This window comes from Clupea harengus, chromosome 17, assembly GCF_900700415.2.
Source record: "Clupea harengus chromosome 17, Ch_v2.0.2, whole genome shotgun sequence".
Taxonomy (NCBI): domain Eukaryota; kingdom Metazoa; phylum Chordata; class Actinopteri; order Clupeiformes; family Clupeidae; genus Clupea; species Clupea harengus.
In genome coordinates, this window is record NC_045168.1 from 613,905 (window position 1) to 630,000 (window position 16,096).

Sequence of the window (16,096 nt, forward strand, 5' to 3'; positions counted from 1 at the left end):
ATGCGAGTAAATTCACGCAGTTTAAAAAAAAATACATCTGTATGATGATACGTTTGTGTACACACGTGCTAGTTTAATTTTACATTCAAATGTTACATTTAATTCAGTTTTGGCACTGAGTGGGTTTTTTCAGTTGGTTGATTGGTTATTGCATCCTTTACAAGATCCATAGGCTAATTAATCCATTGTGATTGATACTGTGTATTTTGCAATAATTCTGCGTTTCAAAACAATGTAACATGGAATACTATAATTATTTTCCACACGTTTTAGAGTTGGTCTTAGTGAGTTAGGAGTCCACTCGACCACTTCTTAGTTCTTCCAGACTTAGGTGCTATTTTTAGCACTAAGGGGCTTTCTGAATTACTCTCAGTCGACTTTCAGAGTCCCAAAGTTAGGACTCTACACGCCTATTTTAGGGGTTTCTCCTAAATCGTCAAGTTAGGAGCCATTTTTAGCCTTAGTGTGAATGCGGGCCCAGATGTGATGCCTTTGTTTCGGGTTCCTCAAATTAAAGCTGATGTTGATACGATATGTATGAGAGCGTTTTGATGAAAGTGAATTTGGACTCTACAGCTCAAATACAAAGAGGCAGGGAAGAAAGAGGCCTCCAGCTCTCTATACTCCCTCATGGCCGACACCTCAGAGACCCAGTTTGCCAGGGAGATGAGTGACCTGCAGAGTGACGTGAGCAAAAACTAGACAAATCTTTTTTTTATTATATTTTTTTATGTGATTTAGGTGGTTTATGCGGATGTTAATGAGTGCCTGCATTATATTTGTGTCCTAAATAAACTCAGTTCAATCAATAATAAGCAAATATTGTTATACTTTACAGACAAACAAAGTTACTGTTAAGCATTTCTATTTTGCATCTCAGAAAAAGTCCATGGACATCCACAGTTTCAAAGGTGTGACTAAATTCGATATGTTTACAATTTATGTTCTTTCCATCCATCAGACGAAGTACAAAGAGAGCGCTAAGAACAGCGGCAGCACCAGTATTTACTCCCAGCTCCCAGAAACCACGGAGACACAGTTTGTCAAAGCCGTCTCTGAGCTGCAGAGTGAGGTGGGTGAAGACTGTAAACTACCTCACGAACATGCCTCAGTTTCTCCATAAGAGGATGCTAACCATATCAAAAAAACAACTCTATACTGTGTAATCTGATATCATCTTGGTACATTACTGATAACTAAAGAAAGAGGGTACAATGATCAGCATCTCCGTTAACCCATTCTAAATGTGACTTGTGAATGGAGAGGGATGGTTTCCCTGACCCACTTTGCGACACTGGGTGTCCGTGACTGTGACCTCACAGGGAGCATACAGCATCAATAGATGAATGGCTGGTGACTTCACAACATGTGAAAGGGAGGCTTTCATGCTCAGCTGCAGTCCAGAGACTTGCTTCTGAGGTAATCTGGTGAACTTGTTTTTTTTGTTTGTTGTTTGTTGTTTTTCCAGTCGAAATACAAAGAGGCTGGTAAGAAGCAGGCTTCCATTGCTCTGTACCATCAGCTGCCAGAGACCCTGGAGACCCAACATGCCAAAGAGGCTTATGAGCTGCAGAGTGAGGTACGTGTCTTCTACATCTGACTCTTAATCCAGATCTTTGGGATCTTCTATGTAAACACACATGTCTATCTGTAAATGTGTGTCTTTTTGTGTTTTGTATGTGTTTGTACACATGTATCTGACATAAGTGCTTGTACCTTGCTCTTTCTTTCTCTCTCTCTCTCTCTCTCTCTTTCTCCCTTTCTCTCTCTCTCTTCCTCTCTTTTTCCATCCCTCCTTCCCTCTCTCACTCACTCTGCCTGTGTCTAAGCTTTGAACTCTAATCATTCTGCTAATTGCTCACACTGTAGCTAATGATCATAATTCCGCATATAGCCCTAAGCATATGCATGCTCCATTCACCGTTATCTGTTTTTTTTTCTCCAGCTCAAATACAAAGAGGGAGGCAAGAAGGAGACCCCGTCCAACCTGTACTCTCTGCTTCCTGAGACGATTGACACCCACTTTGCCAAGCAGCAGTCGGAGCAGCGCAGCGAGGTAGACATTTCACACTGATTACTCTCTGGATGCGCTTCTGCCAGCAAGAAAACGTCTTGGCTCCCACAAAGAATGCATCTGTTTTCAGTCGTCTCTCCCTCCCCCCCCCCCCCCCCCCCCAAAAAAAAAAACAAATGCAGGGAAACTGTGAAAACGGTTTCTAAATTAAAGCACTCCAAATGAGATTATTTTCAACAGAGTGAATAATGAGTCATTTTTACCATAGCATATAGTTCAGTTTTAGAAACAGGCTTTTAAGTGGTTCACACAGAGTGTGTTCGCCTGGCAGCTTTATGTGCAAAAATAACTTGTAAACAAAATTTGCCAAGATAAACTGTGTTTCGTGTTACTTTGTTTCGCTGTCGTGTAATTGCACTGCCCTTTAGTACAGACATAATGAGATGAGCGTAACACAGCGGGCCGTAGTCAGATCACTGGATTTTAAGACCGCAAATCAAATCACTCCACTTCATCCTTTGTTTTTCTTTTCTTCTTTTTCTTTGCTCTCGTCCTCAAGGTGAAGTATAAAGAAGACATGAAGGACAACTCCTCCAACCTCTACTCCCACCTGCCAGAGACGACTGACACCAAGTTTGCTAAAGAGATGTCAGAGATGCAGAGTGAGGTACCAGATCACATTACTTAACTTTGATTCGCTTTACGTGAAATGTAACCATAAGGCAATGCAATATATCTTTAAGATTTCTCTATTTCTATTATTATCTATGAAATTCGATACATGTGTTTCTAAGCCATAAGATATAATATACTATTACATAACATTTGTGTAAGTAGGAGCACACTGTGATTTCATGTAGAGAATGCTGTCATGTTTTTTTATCTTGCTGACTGTGTCCTCAGACGAAGTATAAAGAGGCCGGTAAGAAGCAGGCCTCCACCACTCTCTACCATCAGCTGGCAGAGACACTAGAGACCCAGCACGCCAAAGAGGCCTATCAGCTGCAGAGTGAGGTGAGGTGAAGTGTGTGTGCGGTGAGGTGAAGTGTGTGTGAGGTGAGGTGAAGTGTGTGTGCAGTAAGATGCTGACTGATGTGAGTTGTGTTAGGAATGTTCCCTTATAGCTACCTGATTAAGGGGTGTGTGTCTGTGTTAGTGCAGGTAAAATGTATTAGCATTAACAAATCCGTGGTATTCTCGCTATACCATAGAATAACGCTGAGTTAAGCCATTTTCAGTTCAGACTTTATTAAGCTAAATGAGCTTTGTTTTTTCTATTTTTAACATTCGTTACTGTATATCCACTTGCGCTGTTGTCGGATTGAAAATAGATAATCATTGGATCATTGGAGTGATTGTTTTGGTTGTTCTTGTGGCCCACAGGTGGTGTATAAAGGAGGGAAGGGGGATTTCAAAGGCTCCACATACACACAGCTCCCTGATACCCTGGAGACTCACTTTGCCAGAGAAATGACAGAGCTTCAGAGTCAGGTAAGCACTGTGTCCTTTACTGCAGTACACAATTTCACTTTGTTTGGTGGATTACATATAAAGTACCCTGACTCGTCGTGGTACACTTACATACCACACAGAGAATGACATACAAACACACACACACACACAAACAAACGAGCACTGAGTACGAGTGTCTATGGAATGAACTGTATGTATGCAATGATGAGCTTGTAATACGTGATGATAAGTTCACAGAGAGCTAAAATGGAGTAGTTTATCTCTCTGTGTTTAGAACAAGTATAGAGAGAGTGGGAAGAAGGACATGAACACCAGCCTCTACTCCCAGCTGCCAGAGACCAATGAGACCCAGTTTGTCAAAGCCGTGTCAGCAGTGGTGTCGGAGGTGAGTGGCCCGACTACAGTCACGCATCCACAATGAGCCTCAACAAACAACTAACAATGAGCCTCAACTAACAAACACATAGGGGGTAGTGTGTCTGTCAAAGCAACACTTTTGCACAGGAGTGACATATGTTTTATTATAATGAATTATTCATAGTCTATAAATGATTCCTACAATAACATGAACAAATATTCCTACTCCGGATAAGATAGACCAGGAGCACTCCTGGCTGCTAATTTTCCATGAGTTAGATTCAGTAACATGGAACGATGGAATGGAATGACAGAATGGAACCACGTTTGGGTTGGTTTGGTTATGTTTGGTGTAATTCAGTTTGATTGAGTTCAGCATGGCTTGTTGGCTTTGAGAATTAGTTTCAAGTTCTTTTGTTTCAGGCACAATATAAAAAAGCTGGCCAAAACCAGACGCCTGTGTCTCATCACTCCATAATGCCTGAGACTCTGGAGACCCAGCACGCTAAACATGCGTCTGAGCTTCAAAGTGAAGTATGTTTCTCTCTTTCTCTGTGTCTCTCTCTCTCCTCTCAGACACCCTCTCTCACACACCCTCTCTCTCTCTCTCTCTCTTTCTTACACACACACACACACACACACACACACACACACACACACACACACACACACACACACACACACACACACACACACACACACACCAGTCTCTCTAAGAATTTGTGATCTTTTGAAATTCAAAGATTTCCCACAACACTTGCAATGGGTTGCAATTGTCTTTAGTTCCCACAATGTATCTGGAAGAAAATGAAATCTTCCAAAAGGTATTGACGTCTTGCATTATTCGCAAACGTGTTTCAGGAACCGTAAACCCATAATATAATCTGCAATAGCATCCAGTCAAGGCCCCACCATTCCAGTCATCATGAACATCATGAATATGCACTGCAGCTCCCTGGAACCCGCAACCACAATTTCAAACAAACCAAATTCAAAAATTTGGGTCGCAAGTCTCACAACCAACCCTTGCAAGATCCTGGTGGGACTGTCATACACACAAAAGTTCTCATAAGTACTCATACGTTCACCCTGTCACCATGACTTTTGGAAAAGTCACTTCTTCTCTGGGTCTGCAAAATGATCAATGAACATTGGCAACTTTTCTAGACTTACTCACAATGACAGACAATCCATACATCTCTGTAATGAAGACATCATTGACTTTAATGACATCTGTGAATGACTGTTGGGGTGAACAGATCCTGAATCAGGTCTTCAGGGCAAATAGCTTCCCTTTTCGTATTCACCTCACGATACAATCTTACATCAGTGTGTGTCTGTCAGGCAGTAGAGGAGGTGTGGTGTAACTAATGTCATGGTGCTTTTGTCCTGAAGCTGAAGTACAAAGAGGACGGCAAGAAGGAGAGATCCCACTGCCTGTACTTCCTCATGCCGGAGACGGCACAGACCCAGCTGGCCAAAGAGATCATGGACATGCAGAGTGATGTGAGTAGGCTCTCGTCAGTGTGGAAGACAAGAAAGACTTAAAAGAGTGTTTTTATTATATATAAATCGGAGTAAACATGCAGCGCATCAAGCATAGTTGCATATATACTGAAGTGTGGAAATGAGCAATGAGAAATTCTCTTATTTTTAAATTAAAAGGTCTAATATTGAAATCTGGAGATGTATTTTATTATGTCTTATTGGAATATGTTCCTGAGTTGCATCACTTTCATTGACCAGACAGAAAAGATGTTTAAATATTAATTCAGAGTTCATTCCAAATTCGGAGCATGATAAAAAATGCATAAAGTCAAATATGTTTGCCGTTTTAGGTCAAGTACAAGGAAGAGGGCAAGAAGGAGATCTCCACCAGCCTTTACTCGCAGTTACCGGAGACCGCTGACACTCAGTTTGCCAAGCAGATGTCAGAACTACATAGCGAGGTATTGTCCATCAGTAGTGATTGATCTGCGCTGTTATCAATCAGTCATTCAGCATTTCAACCACCTCCCTTCACTTCTCTCAGTCTCTGTCTCTTTCTGCATGGTCTTCAATCATTTCTTAGCCAACCTGTATCCAATCCATGATTTCATTTTTAAATTCTTTCTGTGGTGCTGGATAGAAACTTTTATCTGTTTTCTTGGCCTGTTTTCATCCATCTGAATATCCCACTGTGAGGGCTGCTTTTCCTCTCGCTCTATATATATACACGGACCCCGGTGGAATAATCCCCACAATAAAAAACATGCACGGTGACTGATGCATTTTAAAAACATGGTGTCTCACAGACTAAATACAAGCAAGAAGGGAAGGAGGAGGCAACTGTGTCTCTGTATCATCAGCTTCCAGTTACCATGGAGATGCAACACGCTAAAGAGGCCTACGAGCTTCAGAGTCAGGTAAGAGAGAGATCTACTGAAGGAGTATACAGAAAATGTGGATACCAGCCATTATTCATTTGATTCCTTGTTCCAGGCAACTCTGGCCTTCATCAATTTTTCTTGCTACAGGCAGCTGTTGCTGTAAGCCATACTGTTCTGATTGAAATTCACCCACTACGTAAACTTGTAATCACACTGTAATGTGATGCTGTTCAGAATTTGTCTATAAACTTTATGCTTCATTAATACAATGCTACAGATATGGGAGGTTATTTGCAGTATTTGATACTTGTTGCTTACTTGAATCCAAGTGCACATACACAGTCTACAGACATGTACTGATCAGATACCAGAGGATGTGCTTCATCAGTCTACATACATGTACTGATCAGATACCAGAGGATGTGCTTCATCAGTCTACATACATGTACTGATCAGATACCAGAGGATGTGCTTCATCAGAATGCTGGAAGCCAGCCAGCGTGTGTTATGCTCACTGCGTCTCATTTGTCAGGGAAGGTCAAAAGGTCAGCTTAGAATCTATTCTAATGTGAGTTACAATGCGTGTTTCAAACACATGCCCTGAACTGGAATAACCTTTCGTTGTAATTAGTGGCAATACACATGTGCTATTGCTCTAGGAGGTCAAGCGATGGCATAGCCCACTATGGTAACAAGCCTGCATAGATCGACCAGTCTATTTATGGCTGATAAGAACCGATAAGAACAAATGAGTGTAAAGGAAGGTTAGAGCCTATTGGTTGGCTGAGGGTGACTGCCCAATCACGTAAGCTGAACCTAAAACATTGATAGCTCTAACATCCGTTCTTGAGCATGGTCTGACATGTTGGCTGCATTCCTGTTCCAAATGCTTTGTCTATAGGTATGGGAATGCATTCGTTTTGTTCAGCTGTTTGTGACTTTGCAATCCAAGTAACGTGTGTGTGTGTGTGTGTTTGTGTGTGTGTGTGTGTGTGTGTGTGTGTGTGTGTGTGTGTGTGTGTGTGTGTGTGTGTGTGTGTGTGTGTGTGTGTGTGTGTGTGTGTGTGTGTGTGTGTGTGTGTGTGTGTGTGCGTACGTGTGGGTATTTGTGTTTGTTTTCTAGTCTAAGTACAAAGAGGCTGGGAAAAAGGAGGCAACCACCTCTCTTTACCATCTAATGCCTGAAACACTTGAAACACAGCATGCCAAAGAAGCCGCCAACTTACTGAGTAATGTAAGTGTTTCACCATACACCTGCACACACACACACACACACAAACATATACACTGTACACTCACAATCACCCTATATATTTACACCACAAGTTGTTTCACCTACTAGGGAAATTAGATCTTATCTCTTAATTCTTAACTCAGTCATATGCTAATTTACTGTATGTCTGTCATTTTTAAAATAGATATCACATGTAAATCCACCACTCTGAATCTGTGTGTGACTGAATGCATGTTTATGGTGCATGTACATAATTGTGTGTGTGTGTGTGTGTGTGTGTGTGTGTGTGTGTGTATGTGTGTGTCATATTTTTCTCCTTTTAAATGCTTCTTCACCATCTGTTCACCATCAGATCAAGTACAAAGAGGGAGGGAAGAAGGATCAGGCAGCATCCTTCTACTCTCAGCTGCCGGACACGGCCGAGCTCCAGTTTGCCAGGGAGCTCATGGATCTGCAGAGTCAGGTGGGTCCACTGGGATCGATAGCAGCACCGACACGGCTCCAGAACACTCATTTAAGGCTGTGAGCGTGACAGGTGATTAGAGAGAGGACTGAGCTGAGTTTCACTTTTGAAAAACATAAGTTACCTCTTCCAGAGAAAGCATGGTTAGCTAGAGGTTAACTTAAAGTAATATTGAAGAGGTTTTTTTGGATGTGTCTGTAAGACATGTCATAGCATACAGTGATGAATAGGACCTTTTGAGCTGTGGGTATAATGTAAGAATCTTTCCATCTTCCAATATCTTTTAAAAAGGTAATTTCTGTTTCACACATTAGGACTATTTTACCGAATTTTGTTTTAATCTTATTTCCTTTCCATCCATCCGAGTAGGTACAAAGAAGGTCATCTCTGTTTCGTCCGTTAGGATACATTTTCATAGCATTACTGTTGGAATTTAGAATGTGAACAGTTTATGTTGTTTCCATCCATCAGACGAAGTACAAAGAGAGCGCTAAGAACAGCGGCAGCACCAGTATTTACTCCCAGCTCCCGGAAACCACGGAGACACAGTTTGTCAAAGCCGTCTCGGAGCTGCAGAGTGAGGTGGGTGATGAAACATTTCACCCCATGTGTCATCGTTTACCAGACACTTTTATCTCAGGGATGTCACAGTGCACTGAAAGGACACATTTCATCATTACTTGGACAGGCTTAGAGTCCAGATTACGATACTTGCTTCATTATTATTATTCGTTTCATTATTATTGTGTTAGAAAACTGTGCTTCAATCATACGTCAACAGAACTAGAGGCCCTGAAACAGGGAGCCTTGCACAACATGAAACCTTTGTTGGTATAAAAGGGTTTGGGGCTGAAAAGAGTTATTCAGATGTGAAGGCTGATAGCTGTGGCACTCATCAGTGTGAAGTGCTCTATTCTATTCTACTAAGGCACAACCGGAGTTAGACTTACTCTCAGAGAGACAGTTTGAGCCAATGCTGTCATGCAACCAGTGAGATGGTAGTGAGATGTTTATGTGGTCACTGTGATAATTGCCACCCTGTTGTTTTCTCGTGCTGTTTTTCAGGCCAAATACAAAGAGGCTGGTAAGAAACAGGCCTCCAGTTCTCTCTACCATCAGCTGCCAGAGACTCTGGAGACTAAACACGCCAAAGAGGCTTATGAGCTCCGCAGTCAGGTGAGGTCACTGAAACCCAGCCCACGGCCCACAGGTCTCCCTTGTAGAATTCAGATGGGATGGAGGGTAACGGTGGATTGATACATACTCTGGTTCTTGAATTATATGTCATGTTGTGTTTTGGCTTCATTAAGGGGGCTAATGCTAAATGATTCACTCATACGTTTGATGTATCTTAAGGGTCTGCTAATTAAGAGAAATTCATTATGCAATCTGGTAATTAGAGAGAAAGTCATAACACAGCCCGACATTTTATTTTCACAACACTGACCTGAAATGAGCTTAAAACAACAGGGTGGCGTTATGACATGCTTTCTGTCTGCAGATAAAGTACAAGGAGAGCGGTAAGAAGCAGGCATCCACTTCTCTCTACTCCCAGCTCCCAGAGACGGTTGAAACGCAGCTCGCCAAGGAGCAGTGTGACATGTACAGCAAGGTACTTAAGCTCTCTCCCGCACCAACGAGCCAAGTGCACTCTCTCCGTTCTGTGTAGTCCCTCCTGTAAGAGAGGAGGGGGGTTTACTTCTCTGTGTCTTACATGCTTGCTATGAGGCTTCCGCCCTTTTAGAGTCTGTTAATGCCAAATGCAGGCTGGTGGTGCTTTGCCCCCCACCCCCTTCTCTTCTCGCAGGTCAAGTACAAAGAAGGCGGAAAGAAAGAGATTTCCTCCAATCTGTACTCCCAGCTCCCCGAGACCATGGAGACGCAGTTCGCCAAACAGCAGTCTGAGCTCCAGAGCGAGGTAGACCACCCAGTCTTCATCCGTGCTTCCATTGTATACTATGACTGATAGGGGTGGGGGAAAAAAATCGATTTTTCGATTTATCTCGATTCTCTCTAGAACGATTCTGTCTCGATTCAGAAAAGTTCATAATCGATTTTTAATAAAAAAATAAAAAAATAATTTTTTTTTTTTTACACATATTTTTTGTGTTGAAATGCAAGCTGCATCGATTATTGCATTGTTCATTGAAAGTCATAATTGTGAGAAGGAAAAGCTTTTTCTCTAATAAAAAAGAGAAGGTAATTCATCTGTTGATTTTCTTTAATTATCAAACACAAAGTAGGAAGTGATTTGAGACTCTGAGTAGCAAACTGAAATGTTTTAAAAATCGACATGCATCGATAATCGTTTTATCGGTTTAGAATTGATAATCGATAATCGGTTTTGAATCGATAATCGGTTTAGAATCGATAATCGGTTTAGAATCGAATCGTTGACCACTGAATCGGAATCGAATCGAATCGTGAGGTGCCAAGAGATTCCCACCCCTAATGACTGACCACACACACACCTCTTCTGGGTGGAGCATAAACTATAGTGTGACGTATTTATGTTTATCTATGACATGTTAAACATAATATAGTATCGTTCTGTTGTGCTACACATCAATCCTAAGTGTCAGAAGGGGAGTTCTTTTTGTGTGTGCATGTTCCATTCTGTCCGTAAGAGAAAAACAAATGAGTGAATCCAACACCAGTTTCAGAGTGATGCCAAAAATATGAGCTCATTTTTGGAGGCATTTCTTTGTACTCCCTCCAGGTTAAGTACAAAAGAGAAACCCAGTCGGAACTGCCCAATTGCCTGTACGCCCAGATGCCTCAAACCAGTGAGATCCAGTTCGCTCAGGAACAGGGCCAGTCACTGAGTGAGGTGGGGCTCGTTGTGTGCTAACGGCTAACTGTGTGACTAACCACCTCGCCCTGAAGAAAATATTATCACTCTTCTGTTTTGGCAAACTAGCATTTAGCTAAAGGTCAATGATCATACTTCAGTTAGTATATTTCCCTTGATGTTATTAGTTGATTAGGAAGATACCTGCACAAGATTTTTGAAATCGGTGTCCAGATGGATCCAATTGCAGATTGCAGATTGCACCCATTTCAATAATATTTATTTGTTTGACTGCATCACATTTTCATATGATCAAACCTCTTACGAAAGGCTTGTCCAGACACCTGGGGGAAGATTATTTGATTTCAGACATTTTTCACTACTCTTAAAAGATATCTCAGTGCAAAAGCATTGCTGTACAGTATATGTAGGTAAAAGATGTGTAAGGATTAGGGCTGTGAAATGATTAGAATTTTTAATCAGATTAATCACAGGTTTCTGTGGATTAATCATGATTAATCACATATTACCGATTTTCTCTGTATTTTTTTTGGAGAACAAAAAGATTTATGACAAAAGACGGATATATACATTTAACATGTTTTCTTTTTTTATTCATAAATAATCTTCATCCTAAACAGAATCTGGGCTTCTTAGCCATTGTATGGTTGAATAAAACATTTTTCTTTTCTTTTTAAATCAAACATAAATGATTTGGGCTTCTTAGCCATTGTTTTTATGGGATGTTTGAACATTTTTCTCTTTTTTGTCAAACAACCATTAACCACACCATGACACAATCTAATGCCTCTAAATGCCCTTTTACAGTAGTCTAGCCGCGGGTATCATATTACGTGCACTGTCTATCCTTATAGTGGTCGTTTTGTCTTCAATTGCCCAGTTGCTTGCAACAGTTTGGAACTGTTGTGCACATGTCTCTGCAAAGTGGCGCTCTTCTGTTTTCATGCACGTTAGTGTAAATCTTTAACTTCCATTCGTCGGTGATTAGATGTGCAGTTACACCCAGGTAGTTATCGTTACTCACAGAAGTCCAGTGATCCCCTGTCAGCGCCTGATGTTTCGTAGCAGCCAAGTCATTTTCCTTTTTTTTCTTTTCAGCTTCATACAGCTCGTGGATTTTTGTCATTATTGTGCGTCTTTACGGTGCTTTGATGCTCGAGTCCCCTGTTGCCACTCGCACATCTTCGGTGAACCCCTCGTCCTCAACAATATTAATCGGTCTACAGCTTTTTGCAATCCATTTGGCAACTGTGCTAGTCAACTTGTCACAGGCAGACTTAATGAGGGGCCTACGTTGTTCAATGAGGGTGGTTTGGCGCATTCCACTTTAACTCCCCTTGCCGACCAACGCATGCATCGCGTTGAGGTGGTACAGTATTGCTACGGTGAAACGATAACGTCTTCCCGCAGAGTGTGCATATCACTTTGGTTTTATTGAATGTTCCATCTTGGTTTTTTTGAAACACGAACTTCCCATTACAGCGGCGACTAATGCAGATTGGGCGGAATTGTGGGTATATTGGAAGCTCATTTTGCGCAGGCGTTAAATGCGTTAAAAAAATTAACTAATTAATCCTGTAATTTAATCATAACGCGTTAACGCGTTATTTTTCACAGCTCTAGTAAGGATGTATGTAAAAGATGTGTAAGGATGGTAAAAACCTGTATTTGGACCAGGTTAGTGTTGAGAGAGAGAGAGTGTATTGTGGTGTTTACTCCATACTCTAGTGAGGTGGCTGAGAGGCCTGTGGGGTTTTGGCTCTCCCTCATCCGCATCAGTCACACCCGCTCTCCGAATAGCATCCTTATCAGCTGCCCCCTGGCCATCTGTCTCAGGGAACACCACTCCAGTCAGACTAGTAGAACCTCTCGCAGCAGCTAATGGGGATGTAGTTATCATTGAGTTATCATTTCAAGCATGAAGTTTTACCTTTACAAAAAGTAGCTTTTTAGTATGGATCAGCTGAAGACATCACTGTATAGATAGGTGTAGAGGGCACGATAAAGCGTTAAGATAATCCCTGAGCTAAGAACAGCACGCGTTTACTTTTGTTGTTATTGTGGTTTGATGTACTAATCTGCTAAACCAGCTCATTTAGATAGAATTGTGTAAATTTCTATTAGCATAGTTAATGACTATGTCATAACATGTCTTGAACAAGTTGTTATGACATATGTGATATCATGATGTGTGTGTGTGTGTGTGTGTGTGTGTGTGTTTAATAATAATTAATAACCACATCATTTTTGATTCTGCTGTTTTCCATTTTTTCAGTTAGGTTAACAAATGAAGCATGTATGTGTTGTAAGAGTATAAATGTTTTGATGTTTTGGTCAGGCTAAGTTACTGGTATTTCTATCTCTCAGAGCAAGTACAAAGAGGCAGGGAAGAAGGAGGCGTCCACCTCTCTGTACTCAGTGCTGCCTGAGACGCTGGACACCCAGCACGCCAAAGAGGCCTCAGCGCTGCAAAGTGAGGTATCTAAAATGCTCTAATCTATACCACTCTATTTTATCACACTCTCACACACACACTCACACACACACACACACACACAGACACATACACAGACACGCACGCACACACACATAAACACAAGCCGACTTGATTACATACATTCACTCTTCTCTCTCTCTCTCTCTCTCACACACACACACACACACACACACACACACACACACACTCACACACAGTATTAAATTACATTCAGTAAATAAATGGAAATTGACCAATTCACTTATAGAGTAAAATGTTCCTTATGCACGTACAAATTTCTCTCACTCTTTCTCTGGCATGCTCTAATAAACACAGTAAATTGAGGGAAATGGATGCATTGGATTACAGAAGGATGTGACATGTCCATTATCTTCTCTCACACACACACATACACACACACACACACACATACACACACACACACACACACACACACACACACACAGACACATACAGGCAACCACCCCAAAATATCACAAACCTACAAATAATAGCACCAATGAAACCAATTCACCTGACATCTTCTATGTGTCAGAGAGCTGAAGCCACCTCCTCTCTTCTCTCTCTCAGAAAAAGTATAAGGAGGACGGGAAGCGCGTCCTCTCCACCAGTCTCTACTCTCAGCTCCCACAGACCATCGACACACAGTTTGCTGCCATGGTCTCGGACCGGCAGAGTGAGGTAAGACTTTCCGGAACTTTCTCTGCAGTGTTCAGACAGGCTATAGTTACATGTTTGAAGGCAAATGACTGTGAGAGCAACTGAACTGTGAAGCTCACCTGTTAGATCACTTGTATAGGCAACCGTTATCCAACAATTATCCTCCATGACAAAGGCTATAGGTAAAGACTTGTTCAGAAAGGGGACTCAACAATGACCACTAGTGTTGCCTGTACATTTTATCTGTCAATGAAAGTCCAAGTACACTGAGCTCCAGAAGTGTCCTGATTTGACTTGACTTGGAATGATAATGAAATGGCTTATGTGATGAAACTGGGATGAAACATCCGGACATTTTGGGAGTTTTCGGATGAAAGCTACAGTCTCACTGGCTCCTCTGCCCCTTCTGCAGAATAAGTATAAAGAGGAAGGCAAGAAGAGCATCAACAGCTGCATGTACTCCCAGCTCCCGGAAACCACAGAGATCCAGTTCGCTAAAACCGTCTCTGAGATGCAGAGCAAGGTGGGTCGCCTCAAATAATTCAACATCCCGTCATTTCATTATACAATAATAATTTCCAGCCTCTGTGCTTAATTACTTAACAGCAGGTTCACCAGTCAGCACCTGGCGAGCTCAGCTCTTAATCACAGCACTTCACTTCAGTTCACATCAGTTTTCTCTCTTTCTCTCTGAATCACTCATTCACTCACTCGCCCTCCCTCCCTCCTTCCTTCAGTCAGTCAAGGCACATTCAGTGCTGGCCCTAAGAGGCTTACGTAAATGCTCCCCGGCGCTTTTAAAGATTGATCTGCTGAAGGCCATAATAATTAGACTGTCTCCGCCACTTCCTTTTCTACTGGGGAGGAATTTCCCCATAAAGGACCCCCCACCCCCACACACACACACACACCTCTTTCTTCACACCTCTCCTCTGCTGCGTTTCAGACCAAGTACAAAGAGGCCGGAAAGAAAGAGATCTCCAGCTCTCACTACTCTCAGCTGCCCGTGACCATGGAAACCCAGCACGCCAAAGACGTCAGCCAGATCCTGAGCGAGGTAGACAAACAAACCCCTCCGTCACAACAAAAAGTAGACAGCGAAAACAGAGCTTTTAATCAAGAATGGACAGACAGTTGCACACAGGCAGTTGAAACTAGTACATCTCATATGTTCCGAGACTGTGGCGATTATTAAAAGCGGCAGTGTGAATCGCCCCTACGAGACGAAGCACAAATCTTTCGAGCAAACATACCCACTCAAATCCGAACTGAGGGCACAGAAAATAAACGATCTAAGAGCCCAATATGATCGATCCACCAGAATCCTAACACATCATTCACTGCCCAACAACGTGCTAACAAATGTTCCCTTCGAGTTGCTTGGATTTTGGGTCATGTTGTATTTTAACTCACTCATGAATGTAATATTGAATAAGAATTGGACTGCTGATGCTGGAACATGGAACACCTGAATAGACAGAAATAGTTACACAGAATTTCAACGTGGAAAGGCTGCCACAAGGCAGAAAAGCCTTCTCAGGAAGGCCATGAGACATAGAGAATCTGTAGGCCTTCTTTGAAGAAGGAACCGGGGTCCTCTGAAAAGGTAAAAGAAAGGGCAAGACAACTGTTGTCACAGGAGAACAGTCAGCAGTGTGAAAACTGTCCAGTCTCGGTACCAAGAAAAGGCAAAACAACTGTTGTCACAGTAAGACAGTCAGCGGTGTGAAAACTGTTTAAAACTTATCAGCAAAAGAGTTCGATGTGGTTCATTCTGAGAGGTAACAAGGACAGAGGTGCAACAAAGAAGAGATGTGGTTAGAACTTTATAAAATGGGTTGGAGGAGGCTTTGTCCTCAGTTCATCTGCCTGATCGCTCTTGCCTTACGCTTATAATATGCTCCATGGACCAGCTCAGCAGCAGTTAACGCCTCTGAAATAAACCGTTCAGTATCTTCACACCTGTTTGCCTTGAGAAGTTTCTTGAGAAGCTTTTAGAATTTTCCACGACAGTCAACATAAAAGGTGTTACACCCCTTCAGACCAGTACAAGAGGAGAGGACATCTACCTGGCCATACAGGAGATGTTAACAAAGAGGGGAATAGAGCCGAAACAAGTGGTTTCAATAACCACAGATGGAGCCCCTGAATTGTACTTTCTTTATTTGATTTGACAGTCAGTTGCTGACTACATACAGACGTTGATACATACTAGGC

The 16,096-nt window shown here is 42.0% G+C and overlaps 1 protein-coding gene across 16 annotated transcripts in view; it reads left to right on the top strand.

Annotated features, from left to right (window-relative positions):
* The window catches only part of LOC105896900 (LIM zinc-binding domain-containing Nebulette-like), an 86,447-nt gene that overhangs the window by 47,612 nt on the left and 22,739 nt on the right, over window positions 1-16,096 (top strand). For 7 of the 16 annotated variants that reach the window (XM_031584016.2, XM_031584015.2, XM_031584010.2 and 4 more), the window contains exons 14-36: window positions 577-687; window positions 962-1,072; window positions 1,469-1,579; window positions 1,946-2,056; window positions 2,574-2,681; window positions 2,918-3,028; window positions 3,398-3,505; window positions 3,762-3,872; window positions 4,268-4,378; window positions 5,240-5,350; window positions 5,683-5,793; window positions 6,139-6,249; window positions 7,337-7,447; window positions 7,800-7,910; window positions 8,382-8,492; window positions 8,976-9,086; window positions 9,412-9,522; window positions 9,718-9,828; window positions 10,630-10,740; window positions 13,090-13,200; window positions 13,790-13,900; window positions 14,292-14,402; window positions 14,826-14,936. The exons of 2 other annotated variants lie outside the window; for them this stretch is intronic. In XM_031584016.2, coding sequence (XP_031439876.1) covers window positions 577-687; window positions 962-1,072; window positions 1,469-1,579; window positions 1,946-2,056; window positions 2,574-2,681; window positions 2,918-3,028; window positions 3,398-3,505; window positions 3,762-3,872; window positions 4,268-4,378; window positions 5,240-5,350; window positions 5,683-5,793; window positions 6,139-6,249; window positions 7,337-7,447; window positions 7,800-7,910; window positions 8,382-8,492; window positions 8,976-9,086; window positions 9,412-9,522; window positions 9,718-9,828; window positions 10,630-10,740; window positions 13,090-13,200; window positions 13,790-13,900; window positions 14,292-14,402; window positions 14,826-14,936 — 2,547 coding nt within the window. The remainder of the gene's footprint in view (window positions 1-576; window positions 688-961; window positions 1,073-1,468; window positions 1,580-1,945; window positions 2,057-2,573; window positions 2,682-2,917; window positions 3,029-3,397; window positions 3,506-3,761; window positions 3,873-4,267; window positions 4,379-5,239; window positions 5,351-5,682; window positions 5,794-6,138; window positions 6,250-7,336; window positions 7,448-7,799; window positions 7,911-8,381; window positions 8,493-8,975; window positions 9,087-9,411; window positions 9,523-9,717; window positions 9,829-10,629; window positions 10,741-13,089; window positions 13,201-13,789; window positions 13,901-14,291; window positions 14,403-14,825; window positions 14,937-16,096) is intronic. 7 more of the 16 variants (XM_031584014.2, XM_031584019.2, XM_031584021.2 and 4 more) reach the window with 7 other exon arrangements.